The sequence below is a fragment of the Cygnus olor genome, chromosome 2, assembly GCF_009769625.2.
Source record: "Cygnus olor isolate bCygOlo1 chromosome 2, bCygOlo1.pri.v2, whole genome shotgun sequence".
Lineage (NCBI taxonomy): Eukaryota > Metazoa > Chordata > Aves > Anseriformes > Anatidae > Cygnus > Cygnus olor.
Window position 1 is genome coordinate 63,736,801 of NC_049170.1, and position 21,562 is coordinate 63,758,362.

The 21,562-nt window shown below is 39.2% G+C and overlaps 1 protein-coding gene across 4 annotated transcripts in view; it reads left to right on the top strand.

Moving 5' to 3' along the window:
* SEPTIN7 (septin 7) overlaps window positions 1-21,562 on the top strand; it is an 81,242-nt gene that overhangs the window by 37,864 nt on the left and 21,816 nt on the right. For all 4 annotated transcript variants that reach the window (XM_040545658.1, XM_040545657.1, XM_040545656.1 and 1 more), the window contains exon 4: window positions 16,586-16,692. In XM_040545658.1, coding sequence (XP_040401592.1) covers window positions 16,586-16,692 — 107 coding nt within the window. The remainder of the gene's footprint in view (window positions 1-16,585; window positions 16,693-21,562) is intronic.

The following is a 21,562-nucleotide window of genomic DNA, read 5'->3' on the forward strand; positions in this document are numbered from 1 at the left end:
TCTGGGTGAATGGACTAATGTTAGAACTGTAAATGTATTCAGTGGGTTATGAAATGGTATGAAACCACAGGTTTGAGAGTAGTAGTATGGTTGAAAAATTGCATAGCTTTACATAGGCTATTTCAGGTTTGCTTTCTTGGGTAGGATTCTTGCATAGAAGGTTAAGAGAACTAATTTCTAGTCCCTATTTGATAGTGGAGTCAACTCCTTGCTCCCAGTAATTACCTCCCACTTCCAAGGCACCAACATTAATGGATTTCTTTCAGGTTGGACCCTGTAAGCAGGAGCGTCTCCACTGTCCCGCGTGAATCCTGCTGCCTTGGTTGGCAAACCACCACCGTGCTCGGGGAGAAAATGACTCTTGGCTTGACGAAGGCTGCTTCATTCTGAAGGGAATGAGGACTAGAAAGCACTGCTCTGCTGTATTTGAAACACTTTCTGCACTTGAAGGGTGAGAGAGTTAAAAGACCAACAGGCTCTGTGTAAGGAAGCTGGAGTTCAAAAGAATTAATACAGACCTATATGAAATATAAGGAAAAAACTGTTATGGGTTCGTTCCCCTCTTGGTTGAATAAAAGCTTACTTCCTCACTCCTTTCTGTGGGTGTGGGAAGAGAGACCCTTCAGTTTTGAGGAAGGAGGAGAAGAGAAGTATGTTTTCTTTCTGGATTGACCCATAAAGGGGTGCCTGTACCATTGGATTGTGTATCCAGGAAAAAATTGTTTAGATAACTGAGGCTGGCAGTGATCATGCAAAAGAGCCCCATGAGACTGGGGGAGTATTCTGCATTCAGATTTTAAAATTAGTGCTTTTACAGTTCAACTTGGGACTGCAGATGTCTGCATAAAATATCAGTCCTGTTTTCCCCATACCTATTGTCTGACACCAGTGAATTTGTTCTTCCTTATGGCCGGAAGGCTACGTGCTCATGCTGCTGGTTGCCAGTTCCTTTTCCTCCGTCCCTCTCTGGATAACACTGGGACCTCTTGAGGAATTTCAAGAGGTACCAAAGATCAGGAATCTCACGAAGGTATATGCTTTTAATGAAATTTGTATAGGATTGTGTGCCTTTCTGTCCCTGGAGGACAGTATAAATGAGCTTTTTTTATTCTATGGTTTGTGTTGGTTAGCTGATTAGTTAGCACAATTGTTACTGGCTAGCAAGTCATGCTTGTGTTTCTGGTTTGGGCAGATAGCATGCTAGCTGCCTGCATCTGCAATGGAGTTTTAGCTCTAATCCCGCCTTGTTTTGGAAGAGAAGCTCCCAGTTGTTCCCATTTACTGGGCTTTCCCACATCATGGGGTAGACTTGCAGCATAAGGACTGCATTTCTTTCAGATGAACGAAATCAGGAGATTGTGTCCAGGATGCCTGCAGCAGGTTCCAGCTGCTGGCCCATCAGTTTGAGGTGTGTGCCAAGGGCACTTCTCAGGCCGAGAGAGACGGGCAAGAGGGCTGAAGGAGGAAGCTGCTGCGGTAATCGCCTTTAGGAAGCGATGGTGACTGGTGTCTGGTAGATCAGGCTTGGTTCTGCCAGTTACAGAACAACTCCTACAGTAATAATGCGCAGATCTAGATGCTTTTGTTACTATAGACTTGCAATAAAGCCCATCTTGACTCTTTAGAAATGGTAGAAATTTTTCTTATTGTAGCTGTTGTTCTTGTGAAAGTGTAAACTTGGCCTTAGGTGCAGTGAAATCTTGTTTAACTCCAGTAGTATGAATTATTATGGAAATTTTGCAATGTTTGGCTTTTCTTGTATGGAGAAAGTAGTTTATATTTGCTGTTAAGTTATGCTGATTTCTTTAAAAGGAGAAAGAAGCAAGGCACTGTGTGTCTAGTAGCACATTTTAGAAGCCTGGGGTTTTTACATGTAGAAATGCTGAAAGAATCCATAGAAGCACATCATGAATTTAAATGCAGGTTGTAAGCTGTAACTTAAACATTTCAAGTAAAACACCATTTTAGTGTTATTTTATAATGTTAAAATTTAAGTCTACATCTTGAAAAGCAGAAATTTGCAGAATGGAGGAGAGGAGAATTGGGCATAAATTAGCGTTCCTGAGAAGTTACTGTGCATCTTTGTTCTCTTTCGTGTATATTGCGCTGAGGGGCTTGTACACCAAGTTGAGGTAAGAGCTATGGGTTCTTTCAGAGAGTGTTACCATTTGATGCTCTTCTGTAGCATTTAGGTCTAAAGCAATCATGAGTGCACACCTGGCCTGGCACAACTTGGTGTTGAGTGTTCATGACATGATAGTAAAAGGTGGTTCTACATTTTTTTTTCCTTTTTCCCCACCACTGTACTTAACTGAAGGAAGACACATCCTGCAGCCTGATTGGCTGTCTGCCATCATTTCATGTAATTCTGCATCAGCATCATTAAATTGAATTAGCCAGAGTAGTTCTGAACATTCTTAGATTACTTTTGTCAACTGTTGCAAACTTGCCAGTAGTAAAAAGCTTCAAGCTTGTCGGTCTTAATTCTGTAAATGTCAAGATGTTTAGCATAGAGAGAGCGGTTGAGGATCTGCAGTAGGCCTGCTGAGTTTGCTTTTTCCTAATGAGGAAATTGGCAGGAAGATTCATTTCCTCTTTGATGGATTGAGAGTTTCTAATGCTATTTTTCTGTGCTTGTTCCCACTTGTGACATGGTCAGTTAAGTATGAAGGAACATATGGATGAGGTGCTTCCAAACGTGTGCTGAATAGAGGCCGATAGAGCTGTGTTGATCTGCAAGGAAATTGAGCCTAATAGCAAAAAGAAACCAGTGAAAGTCTCTTTAAAGTCTGCTTGGTAATGAAGATGTAACCAAATTTGTTGTGCTCCTGTACAAGTGCTGTGAAATCAACTTGACTTTGAGTAAATCTGACCTGATTTGAGATCATAAACTTAATGACAGAGAACATCTTATGTCTGCTTTCAGAAGCACTAGAGCTGAAAATGTCCTTCGTTTCTTCCTTTGCTGTAGGCATTACTGTTGTCTGATCGCTTTATAGATGTTAATGTAGAGCTTTATGGGCTATTAATTATTTGAAAAACAAAGAAATCTGAACTTCGGGACTGGAAGTAGCCATCCAGGTCACTTTATTCCGTCTCCTTCACTCCTGGTGACTAGCCCTTTTAGTCATTGCAGTGAAGTCTGTAAAATGGAAGAAAATAATCCCCCACAAAAAAAATTTTTTTTTTTCATTTCCCGAGATATCTTCAGTAGGACTGGTACAAGGACTTCAGGATTGGAAAGTTAAAATACTTTACTTTTAAAGAAATGTTTCAACTTAAGTCTCTAATTGAATACTCTTAAATAATTCCGTTCAGAATCATAGGTAAGTATGTTTTAGGAACTTTTTTTGACCAAGGAATATATTACCTTTATGTTCAGGCCTTCAGGATGGTTTTAAGTACTAGAAATGGCACAGCTCATGCTCATGATGTTGGGAGGGGAAGCCCTCAAATATAAGAAGAGGCAGGAGCCTGCATCTTTTATTTACCCTTTTTTAGGGGGGTAAGGGCAGGAAGAGACTCCTTTTGCAGTAATTAGGATGTTAGCTGGTAGAGAAGGAATTTTTTCTTTTTAATTTCTGAAATTGCCTGTCCAGGCAAAAGAAGTATAGCACCCTGACAGGTGCCGCTGCTCGAGGGGTGGGGAGGGTATTGGGAAATGTAGCTCTGGTAGCAAAAGTAGCAAGTCATGCCCAATTAGGAGTAACTTTGGTTGGTCATTTTAGTACCTGAATTATCTCTGGAGCAATTTAGGCCTATAATCCTGTAACTTAAATGAACCATTATTGAAGATGAGTTTCTAAGAGTCTCTTTTTACTTAGAAGGGAAGACGATGTTTTGGAGGGTGGTAGTGACAACCTTGATGTTTTTATTTTACAGTGTAAATGAATTTAGAACAGACTGTAAAAAGTAGTTAACTTGCAATGTATAATGTAAAGAGGAAGCTTGTTATGGTTGCTTACAGTGAGTTTATTTTTGGAACAAAGATTCTTGGGAGAGGAAAGGCCTTATTGATGTATTTTATGATGCGGACATTTCTGCTGAAGTCTGAATCTTGCCTAAAACCATTTTCCACAGCTTTCTGATTGATTTTTCTCTGGGACTGTTTGACTTCAATGTAACTGGGTGCTGGGGTGACTGCTACCACTTTCCCCGTGTGACAGACAATTTAGGACTCTGCTCTTGCTTTCAGAATAGCTCCTCTGCATGGCTTTGGTGCCAGCAAGCTCTGGTCAAAGCAGCATAGACTGGGCGTGCCTTTGCATATCTATTATTTTTAGATCCAGCTAGCAGCTTACTTCTCAATTCTATTCAAACTTCCTTGTGCTTTTCAAAAGCTTTCCAACTTTCTCTTCTCCAAGTTCCTCTAATTTTTGTTGATTCTGGTGTGTGTGTGTGTATATGCTTATGTATCTTCTGATGCAGACTGATGTTTGAGATGCCTTATGGTGCAATAAGACTGCTGAATCTGTTGGATTTTCTTTCCCTTTTCCTTAGGAGGTTTCATTCAGACCTTCATTTAAGTGATCTTGGTTTGGTGCTGTTGTCTTGCCTTTGCTTTTGAGAATGGAGTTCCCAATAATACTATGGATATGCAAGTACAAAAACTTGCCTTGTTTTCTTCCCAGTAGTAAGTTCCAACAATAAATGACACTATTGGAACTGTAAAAGTTTTGTTTTGTTTTCCATTTTACAAGAGTGCTGTACTAGACAACGAGCTCTTCCAGTCATAGCATTTAGAAATAGCTAGGAAGAATCCAGAATTGCATCTTTCTTTTCAAATATATTAGAATCAATGCAAGTTCCTTGGCAGTCATTGCCTTGGCCATGGCTCTGTTTTGCAGTTTGTTACCTCTCATCTGGTTGCCTTTTAAAAAAAAAAAAACAAAAAAAAAACTATTGATACCAGTGGATTTCTTTGACATGGCTCTTTTTCCACCAACCAATGTGATGTGGGAAATTGTCTCTTTCTAGTCCTCCTTCCATCGTTTTATTGTTGGTGGGTCTGTAATGTGACTAGCATAAAGTTACCAGTGGAAAATAACTAGAGCTGCTGTCTCCAAGATCACTGGTTCCTTTGAGAGATTTCCCATCGGAACATGGCAAGGATGATTAGCGTCACAGAAGGTAATGGATAAAACACTATACAGAAAAAACACTTTTTATGTTGTACTAGAGTCAGCATTAGACTTGTTTATTTCAAGATTTGTGTTTTCTCATTTGTCTAGCCTTTCAGTAATCATACCCCTTCAAAAAACTAAAATTTAAGAGGATATTTCCGTTTCAGTATCATGTACTTGTCAGCTTGTTTTTTTTTTCCAAACCAGGTTACTGTGACTTTTAGGAAAATGAGACTTGAGTACTTTTCATTGCAAAACTTTGAGGAGTTTTCTTACTTAATGAAAAACAGAACAAAGTGAAGGGGAAAAAATTAAACTCTGCATTCCATATGTGGTCAGTCTCTTTTTGACTAGTTACTATCTAGAGCCTTTTTTTAAACTGAATCTTTTTTTTAACAGATATTGGAAATCCCTTTTCACCCCATTGCTTAATGTAGCAGACAACCTTTTAAAGATGCTAGAAATGGAAAGTTCAGTTGCAGAGGATCTCAGTTGCATAAATAAGACTACAGAAATGATTATCTGTCATTTTTAAATACTTGAAGAGGCATACTGGCCTCAGTGGCATTTTCGAAGCGCCGTTCTGGTTTAATTAGGAAAAACTGTGATCCAACAACAGCAACTGTTTCTTCAGGCTGTAATTCAGATTTTGACCAGCCTGCAGTCTTTGCTGCTGCTGAGACAACTAACAGTGCTTTGTTCAGATTGGATTAGCGTATGGATCCAGCTGGAGAGTTTTCTGGGAGCAGCATGGAAGGTTAAGTCTTCAGACAGTCTTTCAGAGTGACAAAAAAAACCCAAAACAAACAAAAAAAACACACAAAAAAACCCCACCAAAACACGTCAATACAGAGAACAGGTGGTGTGGAGTCTGGAATTTTATTTTTTTTGGTGGTGATCCTAGTTGATACAACTTTGTGATTAATCATTTGTTGCAGAAACTTGTCAAAATGAACCTTGGTTGTATTGGAATTTTGCTTGGTGTTGGCTAAAAATCTTCAACATCAGAATTACTGCCTGTAATGTGGTGGTTGCGTTGAAGGATCTGTGTTTATGATCTCAGAGATACTTTTCCTTGAAGAATCTTCAGCCCTCTGTAGTTGGAGGAGCTGGTCATCCTAGGGATACCTTCCACATTAAAGATACTAAGTGAAGCTATGCATGAGTCAGTTCTGCCATTGAGAAATAATCCAAGGTGTTAAGTATTTAGAAATTGTACTTTGTGGACTCTGCAGCTGTCTGAAATTTTTGAGAGCTCGGGAGGAGCACAACCTGTAGCACTGCTCAGCTGAAGTCATGGATCAAAGTAGTTGCTGTTAATAAATGCATAATGTCATAGTTTGGTAACGTGCTTTTGAGTTGACACTTCTTTTTGAAGCCTTGATTAATGCTGCTGCCTAATCCTGTGTAGGATGAAGGTAAGTCTTTGGTCCTATCTTAAAAAGAAAAACTCATCAGTTTAATGAATGATAGCTTGTTTAGCATGTCTGTAGTCTTAGCTTTATAGCAGTTATTTAGGATCTTTGAAACAAAACAGTTGTTGAGTATGGAAATCTCACTTGTTTCTATTTGCAGCTGACTCTCTGAGGTTTTTATTAAATGGGGAGCTTTCAAATATGTTAAATTGTAAATAAATAGCTTCATGTTAATCAAATGTATCTTCTTTAGACTTCGGTGCATCACTGAAGCTTTTCTTAATTTTTGTAGGCTAATTAGTAAATCTCCATTTCAGTAGAAACAAGTAGATGATAAAGCATTTACCTGCAAGAACTAATTTCAATAGGAATCCATTTGACTGTTACTAAGGCAAGTTCCTCAAGATGGCACAAGCTTTTACTGTGGGAGAGCAACATAAGATTTTTTTTCTTCAGCTCAGATTTTGAAGTTCAGATAAAATAGAAATCCATAGTACCGTAAAGCTGTTATGCTAATATTTTGGGTTCTGGTATATGGAAATTGCTAGAATATGCTATGTACTCCTAGCCCTAAAAAAGCAAATAACTGTAAAATCCCTTGTGAAACCTAGAGACTAGAATAGCATAGATACTGCAATTGGAGATGAGGTAAGATTTTGTTGGTATTTTGTATTAGAAAGGCTAATTTAAAGGGATACTTTTACACTGTAGTAGAGGAGAAATAGCAAGATCCTTTGTATTTTAGGTCTTGGAGGTATACAATGCTGACAAAAATGCAGAACACATCCAAAATTGCTAATTTAGAGGAAGCTAACTATTGGCAAGTATTTGTTCACCACTTTTCTGCTGCATCAGTGCCAGGCATAGCAGAAACCAATAGCTGACCACTCAGCAGACATTGAGAAGGAAGAGAAGATGCCAGATATTCACTAATTTACCACGTCAGTATTTTTTTTAACGTGGCATTTGACTGAATGACTTAAGAATTACACGGGAAAATATTTTAAGAATTGTTTTGTTTGTCATTTGCCTAAACTCATGGTATATAATCCTCACCTGTTCTGAAGGACAAGGCAGTGACTGCCCAGTCCTGCATTCTTGGCTCCAGGCTGTCCTCACCAGTTCTCAGTAACTCCAGGAGGAGTCCTAGACCACCTCCTGTGTCTGTTCTTCGTGCTCAGCCATGGCAGAACGTAGCAAGCATGCTAGACAGACCTCAGGGTGTAACCTTATCAGCAGGTCTATCTCTTTTCCTTTCGGCTTTCCGAATGTATGCTCCTGATGTTGGCTGCAAAAGCAGCTCAGTTTTACTCTTAAGTAATTACTAGAAAGCTAGATAGTGGTGGCAGCACTTCAGAAGGAGTGGCTTAGCATTTGAACAAAACAAATTCTTGACATATTAAGAAGGATGTAGTTCTGACAACACAAGCCAATTCAAACCTACCTCAGCTTACATATTTCTCCTTTAGAGACAAAATACCCATTTTTATGGAATACAGTGGAAGTTATCTTATGGAAACAAAAGGATATAACCACCTCAAGTAAATGAGGTATCAAATTTGTGTATTTTGTCATGAGAAGAGGCACCAGCATATCCAGAAGAGCATCTCTCTGCAACATTTTTGCTCATTGTTTTACTAGCACTAAGCCAAATATTGAAAAGTAGACATAGAATTCCCTCCATTTATCCTAATTCGCAGAGGGCATTGCCCTAATTATTCATTTTTTTTGCCCCCAAATTATATCACTAGGGTAAACTTGGGGAGTTCCATAAGTGAGCCGTCTGCATCATTCTCCTGCCACTCGTGCCAGATATGAAGTGCCTTGTCCAAACACAGCTTCCTTTGTGCTGCCTGCAACAGCAAGCATTTGCAGAGACATTCAGGAGAGAAGGCATTTAGAGACAAGGTATAAGATGTTGAAAAGAATTGTGACTGGCTCTAGGAATCTCTCAATTCAGTCCTCTGACATATTTTGTGGATTGCTTTAATAGCGGAATGTTTCACCTGGCATATTTTGAGAGCACTCAACGCTTATTTTCAATATTTTTTACTGTTCTTATGCATGATTTGCAAGCAAAGAGCTAATGGAGTGCTAAGTCAAGGTGCTCTTTGTAGAATTATGTGGAAGACTTATTAATTTCCATGTGCATAAAAATCAGGTTTTTTGTCGTTTGCAAATTCTGTGATACTGTTGCTCATGCTTTAGTGTATCAGATGTTTCATTTTTTTGACGTCCTGCCTAATGTGCTTCACCTGTCTCTCCTTTTGTTTAAGTTGCTCTGTAACACTTGTTTTTAAGTAGAAAGCAAGTAGTGCAAGCTATACTGTCCTTAAGGTGTGGGTCCTATATCTGTACCAGGGTCTCTTTTATTCAGAAAGATTAAGAAATCCAAGTCACTGTTTTTGTTAGTATTTTCTCATCATCATGTAGATAGCTGTGTGTTTTTTTTTTTTGCCTGAGTAATGAAGGATCCTGCTGTGACTGACTAATCTGTGGTCTGTTGGTTAACATCTGCTGACTCAAGAACTGAAGGTATCTTAAAAATTACTCTGTGCTCGAAATGCTATATAGTACATTGTCGATAGTAATGTATAGATGAAAATCTCGTGTTACCATTGTCTTTCCCTCTCTCCTTTTTCAATTCATATAACTGGGGAATGTAATGAATTATATGCATCACTTTGTATCTCTCCAGAGAGCAAGTCCAGCTCTGCAGCTTCCTCTAGATGCATAGTTCTTCTAGACCAAGCAGTGGTATTCTCAGATGTATGTTAAAAAAAAAAAAAAAAAAAAAGGCATCCTTTAGCATCTAAGCAACTTTTTTTCTCACTTTTTCATTTTGGACCAAGATATTTTTTCTTCTCTTGTGTTGGCTTTGTTTTGTCTTCATTGAAGTCTGAAAATTCAAGGTACATGCTGGTTATGGACTTTAACCGCAGAAGTTTGTCGTCCTGGAGCTCTGCAGTTGCTGTCATTTTCAGTTGAATCCCTCAACCCAGTTATTTCACAGAGAGCTTGTGCATTTGGATTTTCCATGTAGGTCAGTTTTGACAACTTCTTGTTGCTTGTAATGTCTTTTAAACTGCATTGCAGTATGACTGAAGCTTGATCAGGTGTAGGGGTTTCTTTTAACTAGCACCGAAAATGAATTGAGGTAAGCTTTGGCATGCCTGGGCTGCAGCTGCTAGCTGTGTACCTGTGATTCCATAGAGCTGGGATCCCAGCTTGCCACGCTTCAGCTGTTGGTGGTACAGGATTTGGACGGCCCAAAGGAGCGGGGTGTTCTTTCATCTGCAGTCATGGTGAGGAACTAAAACTGAAGAGAAATTTGTGATTTCAGTTCTTTGGTTTTAGTAAGCTAGAACTAAAAAAAAAAAAAAAAAAAAAAATTCCTTTCCCCTCATTATCAATTAAGTAACACATCCTATTTTAATAGCTGCTTTGCAGACGTTGTTTATCAGGAGTACAGCCTACATAGGTAATTAGAGTAAATGTGACTTTCTTCATGAAGAGCTGTAAATTCTTTGACTTTAGTTGTCAGTGATGGCTTTGCAGAGAAGAGATCTGATTTTGTATATTTATATAAATGTAAAAATCTACATTTAAATATTTGGAAACCTGTAGACCTGACTTACCTCATCTGTCTGGCCCTTACTTTCCCTCCTTTTCCCACCCCCAGCCCCCTAATGCCTTAGTTAGCAGGATCACTTCTTGCCTCTCCACGGTGTGTTAGGAGTTCCAGCACAAGTAGTTGGTTAGGAGCAGGGGCCATTTGTTTTGGCAGCAGCCAAAGTCTAACGTGGTCAGTTAAACCATTGCTTCATGGCCATTTTAATCTGTCAAGTCGTAGAAAACGAGAACTGCTTCTGCTTCGAGAGGGAATAACATTATTTGAAAAATGCTATCTTGAATCTGTTTCAGTATTCTTCTGAAGTACTTCCCTGCTTTTAATGGCTTTTCTGAATTATTTAAATGGGATCTGTGGCCAGAACAATATGCCAAGAGTCTGTCCTCAGTTACTGCACTTAAATTTTAAATTATGCTCGAAGAAAGTTGATGAAATTGTCTCCTTGTATACTGAACGTCAAATTCTTGTTGTTGTTGACGCAGTTGCTGATAGGTAAAAGCAAATTTATAGCCAGCAGACTTCCCTGTTATGTTTTGCTAGGATCAACTCTGTGGCTCTAACAGATGTTACTTCCATAACTTGAATTAGGAGCGTAAATTATGAAATGGCGGAGCTTTGGCTTTCTTCCCTTTATAAGTGTCTGAGAATACAAAGTTGAACTATCTGCACGACTTCACGAGACACCATCCTACGTGGTACTGTAGCTACATGGGAGAAGCCACAGAGCATGGTGTTGAGCCCACCCCAGCTCCCAACAGGTTTTGTTTGGTTGTCCCCATACGTTTATTGAAGCATTGCTTTGCGTTTTGTAGAGTGCCGAAGGCAGGAACTAGCCTTTGCAAAAGTTTCTAAAATCAGCCTTAAAATTAAAAGCATCTTGTAGCCTCCGTTTTTTGTGGTCATCTCTAATGACGTGTGGCAGAACAGAGCATCGTTCCCCCTTTGTGAGAGGCCTGCTCCATCATACCATTCTCTGTATTTTGGGCTTTTAATGCTTTATTTGCACTCAGTGCTACGTGTTAGTCTGCAGCCTCATAATGAACTTTGATTAATCATGTAGCTTCACTTCTGTATCAAAACTAAAAACTGTACCATCAAGGCCATTGGACATCTGCATAAAGGTGCAAGTGCTGTCATGTGCACATACTGTGAGTTGTACAAGGATAGAAGGAGATGAAGTGCATTATTTTTGTCATCTGACAAGCTCTTTGAATCACCAGCATTAAGCTACTGGGATTATATTTTACCAAACAATGACACAAGAGTTAGAACTCATAAAATGGAAGAAATTCCGTCAAAAATCTAGCTCACCTGCTAAAAATAAAATGTGGCTTGATGTAAATATTCTGTATATCTGTGTTGTTGGGAGGTGCAGCATTTTTCTGTTGCATTTGATCTCTTTGTAATAACTATCTGGGGCTGTCAAGTGCACTAAAAATCTCTGCCCCCTTGCAGCCGAGAAGAGATGTGGTGTTGTGTACCTTCCTTTGCAGAAAGCAGTAAAGCATCTGCCACTTGTGGTCAACTTACTTGTGCTAAGTAGTTCTAAATACAGACTTCTTAGAATGCAGTGGAAGCTTTGAAAAACCGTGCAGTTTGTAAAGAATTTGTTTACTCTGGGACATGAGGTGTTGGCGGCTTGTCTTTAATAAACTACTGCTAGGATGGAGTTACTTTCTCTCACCCACTGCAGCTGCAAGCAGTTGATGCATCCTCTTAGTCTGTAGGTGCTAGTAGATACACTAGTTAGTAGATACACTGAGTCTGGGTCTTCTTGGTGGGAATACCTGAAACATGCTTCTTAGGGCAATTTAACTGAAGGCTTACAAATTGTCCTACTTGGAGCTTGGGAAAGCAACTTATAACTCCAAAGTACAGATAGTATATGTGGTCACATTCCCAGCTGTGTGGTTGTATGTCACAGGGCACAACATGAAATACTGTTCGACTGCCAGTAGCTAAGCACTCGTTAGGGAAGAGTGGACAAACTTCTGGTGAGTTCTGCCAGAGTAATTCGTAAGTAATGAAGGGGTAGGAAATGCTGATACAACATGCAGAGAGCACGCTGAGAATCTTCAGTATCGGTTAGTTAGCTAGATCACTTGATACGTTTAATGAACTCTCATAAATCTAAGTGTGTAAGTCATGCTTATGTGCTAAAGGGTTGGATTTTAGAAAAACAAGGTTCTAAAAATACTAGGAGATCACAATAGAAAACTGATCCTGGATTTTCAGAGCCATATGATAGCCAGAAGAAGAAGTACTGTGGTGCATTATCAGGAAATGTAATACGTGAATGAGAAGATAGCTCTCTCCAGTAGGAGTTATTCATAAAATAACAAATAGGTATAAAGTTGGGAACTGAATTGGACTGCTTGTCCATTTCTGTACTTGCTTAAATAAGGATGGAGGAGGTAGAAAAGTTGGAGGAGGTTGGAAAGAGGCCACATTCTCAACGTGCCATAACAATGAATGGTGGAAAAAAGCAGCATCATTAAGATTTAAGGGTAACAATTCATTTCTATTATCATAGGGAGGAGATGCTTGCAGCATAAGTTCCTTTGAAGTAACAAAGTTGCAACAAGAGCTGATGGAATTTGAACAGGAGAAGAACGTGCATTGAACACATGCAAGTTAACTGTAGGATAAATTCAGTAACTGATTATCCAAAAATCCTGATCTGTGATAACTTAGTAGTGATTTGGAAATGAAGGTGAAAGATTTATATAGCTCAGCCTAAAGCAATTATTCCTGAGTTGGTGATGGAGGGGAGTGGTTTTTTTGTTTGTTGTAAATTTTATTTTAAATTTTTGGAGCAGTATTCTACCCCTGTTTCCATGTTTTCATTGTTCTTCAGTTGTTTATTCTCTGTACTTACCTGTTTTCATATTATTCTGGAGACTATTTTTTGTAGTTTTGCAGGCCAATCCAGCAGTTACTGGTAGTCTCTTCAGACCCAAAAATGTGTTCGAAATAGAAAAGAAAAAGCTAAATATACCTTCCTGTCTCCTTTTCTATTTTCTCACGTTATAGGTTTCCCCTTTGTAGAGGAGAAGGGAACTACTTGAGCAGTGTTTTCTTTGTTGAAGAAGAAACCTTGCTATCAAAAGTTAACTTTAAATGATGTGCCATCCATATAAAGATGCTAATTGTTAACCAAAGTATGAGAAAAGCTCCAGTGTTTGAATGAACATTTAGAAACTCCTAGACTTGAGAAGAGTTGGAACTTGTGCCAGTTCTTACAGTCGAACAAAGGATTGCATCTACAGAGTAAAAACAGCTTGAGCAAATGTGGAAATTCTGAAGCTCTAATTTCTTGATAGACAAGACACAAAATAATTAAGAAAAAGGAACAGTGTTTTTTCAGGAGAACTTGAAGCATATATAAAACACGTAGTGGGAGAGTGAGGGCAAGGTAAAGGCAGTCAGCAGTAGTTAGACAGGACATAGTAATTGAATGTTTGGTTTCCAATTGTCCTGCAAAGTCAGAGTATTTTTTTTAATTGTGAAATGAAACATTTTATGCTGAAACCAGAAAGGTCAGGATATTTCTAAAAATCACCTAGTGTGAATTAGGCAGCTAGATCTCGGAACATACCATGATGCATAGAGTGACTGGAGTTAGCACGCTGAAATGGTGCTTTCCTGGCTTCATGGTGTGGCAGCAGTGCAAAATGTCATCAGAAGTGGTTACAGAAAATGGGAGGATGCATTTTTTGTGGATGTGTCTTTTTGTTATGTTAAGGCAAAGTAAATTCCATTTGTTTTCCCTGTTATGTTTTGTTCATAGTATTCATAGCCCATTGAATCCTCTGAAGCTGCAACTCAAGGTTTTCCAGTAGGGAGGGAATCCTTTTAGGTGAATTTGCATTGAACAAGCTTCTATATGGGAAAAACAAAGGTTTCGCTTGTTTGTTTTTGTTTTACATTTCTAGCTAAATTCAGAATACTTGAATGTGTCTGAAGAGGCTGGCTAGACTTGTTTGAATACGCTTCAGTTCTCTAACTCTGCATCCCCTGTAGGCAGCAGAGAAACTCCTGCTTGAGAGCAGTGGAAGCAGCATTTTCCCCATAGTAAAGTACCAAATGTTCCTGTTATGGGTGTTTTTTTCTACAGTTTCAGTGTAATTTTGTATTTGCTATTGCAGCCTTTTACTACCTTCATAGATGTTTTGGGCTCAAAACTGCCACCTCATCCTTGGTACTGGGTTTGGGGACACAGATCTGTCCGTGCCTGGTGCTGCAGTAGTTCAGGGGCCAGCCTGTACAGAGTGCTCCAGCTGCAATAACCATCTCGGGTGAGCTGCTGGTTTTTCATTGGATCCTTTCAGAGTTCAAAATCTCCTTTCCATATGTTCAGTTTCAATGGCAACATGACAAGCAGTGTAATCTTTGGGAAAAGTGCTCGTTCTGTGTGTGTTCCACTTTAAATATTGCAGCATGTTAAGACAGGCAGTGAGCCTGACAGGGGAGAAGGGACAACTCTTTGCATATTGAAGAGGAATTGGCCACGCAAGTATTGGCCATGCTGCAGCCCGTGCGTGTTTCTTCAACAGTTCAGTAGAGAGCCTTCTGTGAGATTATGGTCAACTGAAAAAGGGATGATCGATGAAAGAATGTGAATTTTATAAATGGCAAAATTAGATGGAGGCTCAGCAGGGTGGATAAATAACACCCCGGCTTATCCGGAACGATGTGTGCATTTTGAGCAGGGTGCTGAGATGAAGACACAGTTTCAGTCTGGCTGCAGAGATTAGTTTGGAAGGCCGTGTGTTTCAGGAGCTTCTGTTTGGTGCAAACTCAGTAGGGAAAGGCCTTTAAACTGCCGCTGACCATGCCCTGAAGATCTTGCAAGTGAAGAGCAGTGGATGTGCATCCCTTGCAAGCAAACACTTCGAGGCACAGCTCTGACATGTCTGACCATGGAGAAAGGCAGAATCGGTAATCGTAGTGGTGAGATGCCTGTCAGCAAACCCACCCCTTCTGGCCCTGGTAAAGCTGTTGTTTTGGGGTTGGTGTTCCTAGCAGTGCTCTGCTGAGGTTGTAACGCCGTGTCTCCTTGCTCCTAGGCTGTTGTAGCCTATCTTCGTGCACAGCCGGACCCGCTTGAAGCGCCTGTTAGCTCATCTGTCACACAGGGCCGGGCTCGGAGAACAAGCGCCGCTAATAACAGGGCCGGGCTCAGAGAACAAGCGCCGCTAATAACAGAGCCAGCCTGCAGGAGCTCTGCTTGCAGCATTTCAGCAGCTGCTAATCCATTTACAGGATAGCTAATCAGATTGCTCAGCTCAATACCACAGAGACTTCAAGCTCCACAATTGTAATTGAGCTGGCTGATGTGTATAAGCTAGCTTGTGGATGAAATCCAGCCAGCGATTACAGTGGAGACACACTCTTGTCTGCTGAGGTCCATAGCTACTTTCTGTTTTGTAGCTCTGCATTACTTGTGTTGGCCTAGGGCACTTATCTCAAGACAAGTTTTGAAGCTGGGAGTTTAGTCTCAAAATCAATTGTTATTTTGGGTGGCTGATGGGGCTTAGAAAACCTTTTTTTTGTCTTTTTAAAGTATGGGGGCAGCATAGTTGGTTCTTTTCCCTTAGTGTAAATACGTCTACAGTAGTTTGCATCCAGATTTCTTAGTTTAAGAGCGTAGTTCTGTGTCACTCTCTCTGTTTAGGTTAACATCTTCACAGCACTGCACATGGAAAAATTAAACCAGAAAGCATCAGTTTCATGTACCGTTTTATTTAGTTTTCATTCTGGTGTGAATTGTCGTGTTGAAATAGCTCCTTTACAAATTTCCCATGCAAATCACATAGGTTTGTTTGGTGGTGGTGGTAGTTTTTTTTTTTTTTTTTTTTTTTTTTTTTTTTTTTTTTTACTTTTCTTTAGCTTTTGTGACTTCAGTAATCAGGCTAATCTGAAATTCCCCCCCCCCCCCCCCCCCCCCCCCCCCCTCTTTAAGACCCTCAAATAATAGTTGACATAAAGGAGAAAGCTTAGTGTGCTTTGGCATAGTGCCAGAAACTGATACCAGGAAGATGGTTTGTTTATAAACTTTAATTTGGGCAATATCATCTTCATGCATTGTAATGGGAGCGATGGAGAAGTGCTAAATGCATTTAGTAGTGCTAAATGCATTTAGCACTACTTTAAGATGTGATCTGAAAAATGAATATTTATAGAATCTAATAGTAACAGTAGGATTTTCTGTTTAAAAAACAAACAAACAAACAAAAAAACACAACACATGCAGAGTTTTCCTTGAAATTGAAAAAGATTATAGCTTCTCAAAACCTCAGAATGTAGTGAATGTTTTCAGGTATTATGTTTTAAGAGTACTTGGATCTAGAGCTAAGTGTTTATACTGTATGTGATACTACCAGTTTTACTGAAACTGTTCTGTTTTCTTCTAGGTGAATCTGGACTGGGAAAATCAACATTAATCAACTCATTATTCTTAACAGAATTATATTCCCCGGAGTATCCAGGTCCTTCACACAGAATTAAAAAGACTGTACAGGTATGTCTTGGGGCGGAAGACTGCAGCTTGAGTAAATTAACTTGCAATTTAGTGACATAAAATGATACAGTTGTCACATAAGTACATGTGTTTTAAGTAAGTGCAGCCGTAGTGTAAACCACCGAGAAATATTCAGGGTGTCACTCAGCGTACAGTAACTACACAGAGCTTTCAGGTTGTGAAACTTGTAGGCTGTTGAAGGGCGGGATCCCTGAGATACTTTGCGTGCTGCTTGTGCTTTAGAAACATGATACAGGTGCAGTCCTGAGAGGAAGTGGAATGCCTTATTATCAATTTAAATATTAAGTATGTATATTAGAAATACTTAAATGTGTGCTAAAACCTCCGACTGTTTAAGGCAGGCTTTTAGAAACCGTATTCGGTCTTTCTACTGACTGCAAATCTTTTGTGTAAAAGGATTTGGCAATATTGTGCAACCTGTGTCCTTCGTGGTACATTTTTTTTACCTGTTGTAAGTTGTTATTCTGACATTTGTTGGCCTAGGGTGAACCTGGCTGACTTAAGCACTACATGGGCGAAGACGATGTTCCTGCAAGTGCATGATACAGTTGAAACACTTAGATCAAAAAACTGAACTTAATTGGTTTGTTTTCTGTAATATTTTGCTATGAATCAATATATTTTTCTCTTAAAAAAAAAAAGTATGCTGTTTATATTATAAAAATGTTATTCAAAAAGAAAGTGAAAACTGCCTAATACTAAGAAATAATGAAATGTCCTCTTAGTGTTGTGGGTGGTTTAGGAAATTCCTGCTCTTCAGCATGCTACTTTCTGCCTCTGCAGTTGAGCAACTGAGTAGGAACAGATGAGCTCTGCTCATCTCCCTTGATGCACATCAGTCACTTGTTTAAGATTTTGGTGAAGACAGCTTGTGATAATCCAATTTCATACTCACCCCCTGGTGAAGACCAGGTTATGGCTCGCAGTTGCTGTGGTCCAGCATGGCTCCACCAATTGCAAAATGTGACAGTCTCAGAGCACCTCAGCTATGTCTGAAGTTGTTTACTTACAGAGCTGTCATGAGGGGATTAGGAAGCCTATGTTGAGCTAGTAGGTACTCAAAACTCTAAAGAGAAGCTTTAAAATTAAATGTTTTTTTATTTAGTGGAATTGGATAACACTACTCCAGTGGTATGACCCACTGACCTTAGTGTTTTGTGGGCTTTTTGTTTTTGTTTGGAGTGTGGGATTTTTTTCTTCAATCTCAGAACATTGGATAATTTCATTACCAGAGGACCAGGAAAATGTTAGTTATGCTCATACTTGAAAAGGTTAAATAAAACTGCTTGTCAGTTAGGTCAACATCAGGCTTGAATACTAATACAAAATGTATTTGTTGCAGAATATTGATTTTTTTTTTAATTATTATTTTATTTTTTATTTGGAGGAAAGTTTTTGAACATCCAGAGTTTGATGATATGTTTACATTTCTCTAAGCTTTGGCCATGTCTATTCAGCTATTTTGTCAGTTTTAATATAACAGTGACTGACAAAATGGGCTTGTTAGCCTGTTAGTAGGGGTACTAGGGGATTATTTGAATTAGGCTGAGTTTAGGTACATGGTTCAAAGAAATGTTAAGTGGTGTGAAAAAGGTGCAAATAGTTTATTTCTAGTATGATACACTTATTAAGGAAAGGCGATGAAGCTTGGTGAATGCTGTAAAACTTATTGGTAGAAGGGCTTTGTGTGATTTTGCTATTATTGATTACACATTGGTAGCTGAAGCTAAATCAATTCAAGTTCATTGGGAAAAATAGTAAGAACTTACATACAAACTAAAATAAAAAATTGCAAGCCAGCTTTCAAATTAACTCAGCCCATCCCTGACTAATGGTGGATCATTATAAGGAAAACTAACTGAACACTCTGTCTGTGGAGTTTCTGGAATCCGAGTTAAGTACTTTCATCTGCTTGGTTGCAAAATTAGATAATCTAATCATCCTGACATGTTGCATTCTTCAGAGATGAAACTGTCTTATTTTAGTTTGTAAGTGAGGATAAAATAGTCTGCCACTACAACCTTGGAATCACACACAAAACAGCCACAATTGCCAGCACACAGCTTCCAATCAAATATGAAACCAAAGAATTAGCAGCAGGAGCTGCTCTTTGGATCCATGGGATCTGTGCTCTTTGCCACTGCAAACCTTTCTGAATTGAAAAACACAATGCTAAGGGTTTTGTAGGGTAGAGGTGAAACAGACAAAAAATTTTAGGATGCCAAAGCATCCTAAAATCTTGGTGGTAATAATTTCCTGTTCTTATATGGTGGGAACCATTTATTAATTAGGCATCGTGTAACAGTCTCACTCAGATAATTACAAAATGTATTTTGGGCAATGTTTGAAAGCAGTAGTGGTTTAGTGTTGTTTTGTGAGGCAGATTCTTTGTATTTCTTTCATGGAAAACATAGAAAACAGCTAATAGTAAATGACTTGATGTCAGATGGATGCAGTCTTGTTTAATCCACTGAAGTTCCTCAAGCTGTAACGTGTGCAGCATCACAGAACTCGGTGCAGCGCTAGAGGACAGACCAGTGTGACCCAGCTAGCCAGAGTGCATGGGAAAATGGCCGCTCGGAGTAGACTTTTATTAAAAAGTTTTAAATTCCAAGGCTTGAACTAATGTTTTCCACGAATCCCTTGGGAATACTTGTAAAACCAGATGATAGGATACAGTTGGATGCTTAACTATGAATGACACTCGTTTACAGAGATTTTCTGGATCTTTTCCAGATGTTGCTGCTTTCTGTGCCTTTGACCATGTATGGGCACATCCATCCAGGTTACAAAAGAAAGACACAGAGGCTCTATGGCAGGTTCTTCACCTGCTGTCTCTCACCAGCCATCTCTACTGCTTACAGTGTATGGTGGATATGATCTGTCTGTCCCCCATGCTTTCATGGCACACTTACCTAGATGCACTAAGTTTCTTGTTCTGTAGGTATTTGAAAGCTCTGCAAGATATCTGCATGAATTGATGAAACATAAGAATTTAAATCCCCACCACCTAGGAAGATAATAGTGCTGTCTGCAGATACTCAGTTACTGCACGCCACTTGTCAGAAGGTGACTTCAGGAATTTAGCCACACTTAAAAGCATACAGGCTCAGGAAAAACATGTGGTGTGGCATTTCTAAAGATCTCCTGACCTTCCTTTTTCATTGTTGTAAACACACATTCAAAATTGTACTTGATTAATTGCTTTTTCTGAATAAGCATTCCACTATGAGAGTGTAATAATTTAATGATTTTTGCTGGGAATTTGCGTGCCAGGGAATTAAGTCGATACCTTGTAGCACTTGGCAATACTACAGTTCTTAACCTTATCATCTGCAGTATTTTGAAAGTGTTACAGGTTTCTTATGCTTACAGAGAGCTCAGTTATGTGAGGGCTCTGTGGTTACTGCATGCAAGATAGCAAAAAGAATTCAAGGAATCAGAAGTTAATCTCCTGCGTGCTAAAGCTTGTGAGTAGTAAACTCTTGGCTGAGTTGACTGTGTGCCTGGGGATTACTGTCTTGAGTTCTGGCATCAATTGTGTACAATAAAATTTCTCTGTAGCACCCTCGAGGGAAAAAAAGATCTATTCACCACAATTAAAACTTAAGTTTTTCAAATGCTGCATATGCATTCCCAGGCTCTCACTGCTTTCCTTCTGGAAGGATAGAAATTGTGCAGTTATTGAAAGGGTAACTTGGTGGTGTCTTAGGCTGGTGGGTGTTGTGTGTTTTGGTTTTGTTGTTTGTTCTTCAATCTTGTCTTAAACCTTCCAAACTTTGTGGTTAGGCACGTTCTAGCAGGAGATGGAATTAAGTGACCTCCAAGTCCATTCCAATTTACCTTCTCCTGTGACTAGCTACCCAGATAGCCAAGTGCTGGGAATTCTTGTTTTGTGAAGATGTATTAATGGTGTTTTTTTTTTTTTTTGCCTTTTTGTTTAGTGAGGAACCAGCTCATGATTACTGCAGGCTGCAGACAGACATGGTATTGTTGTATTTGTTTGTCAAGACCTAGCAGCAAAATGGATAGGTCTGGCTTGGAAAGGATCCGTGCTGAAAAGTAGGGGAAAATAGTGGTCTACAAATTCTGAGATTAAATACAGAGCCCCAGCTTCTTTGGAGTTATTTATTGCTGTTTCCTGTGCTTCTGAACATCCTCTTAATTACAGTCAGTGTTTTACTTGTGCAAGAGGTATTTAGTTTGACTTTCTGCAGAGTGCTAATTTATCTTGTAGTTTGGAGTTACATCACATGACCAGTGACTGCAAAGAGTTTGCAGCAATTTTCAGGTGTGGTTGTAAGCCAATCCACTTCAGCTGTACAAATAGTTATGTGCAAGCACTTAAGTAGCATTGAGATCTCTCAGATCTTGAGCTGGTCAAGAGACCATCCAGATAGGATTCATTATCCAAGTTTCTACTCCCTCTGAAAGTTCATTACTGCATGTTCTCTAAGGGTTCACCTAGTTACTTTTAACTTAATTTTCTCTCCCCAGTTAATGATCAGGAGGCTTAAGAAGTATGTTAAGCAACACTGTGGCATAAACATCTGCAAACTTATTTGCAGCCACTTGCTGTTAGGAATAAATGGCGGGCATAATTAATTTCTTAATTCTGTATCGAGAAAACAGCTTCACTAGTAATTAATAGAAATTGTCTTAATATCAGAAAAAGCGTGATTAAATGTGTGAGCAGTTCAAAAGAGCCAAAATGCTAATGTGATTTTTTTTTTTTTTTTTACTGCTGTGGATCAGACTGGCTGATACGACAGTGCTTATAGCTCTCTTTTCACTGAATGCTACTTTATCAGGGCACCTGATGCTGGCATTGTCAATAATTCTTGAGATA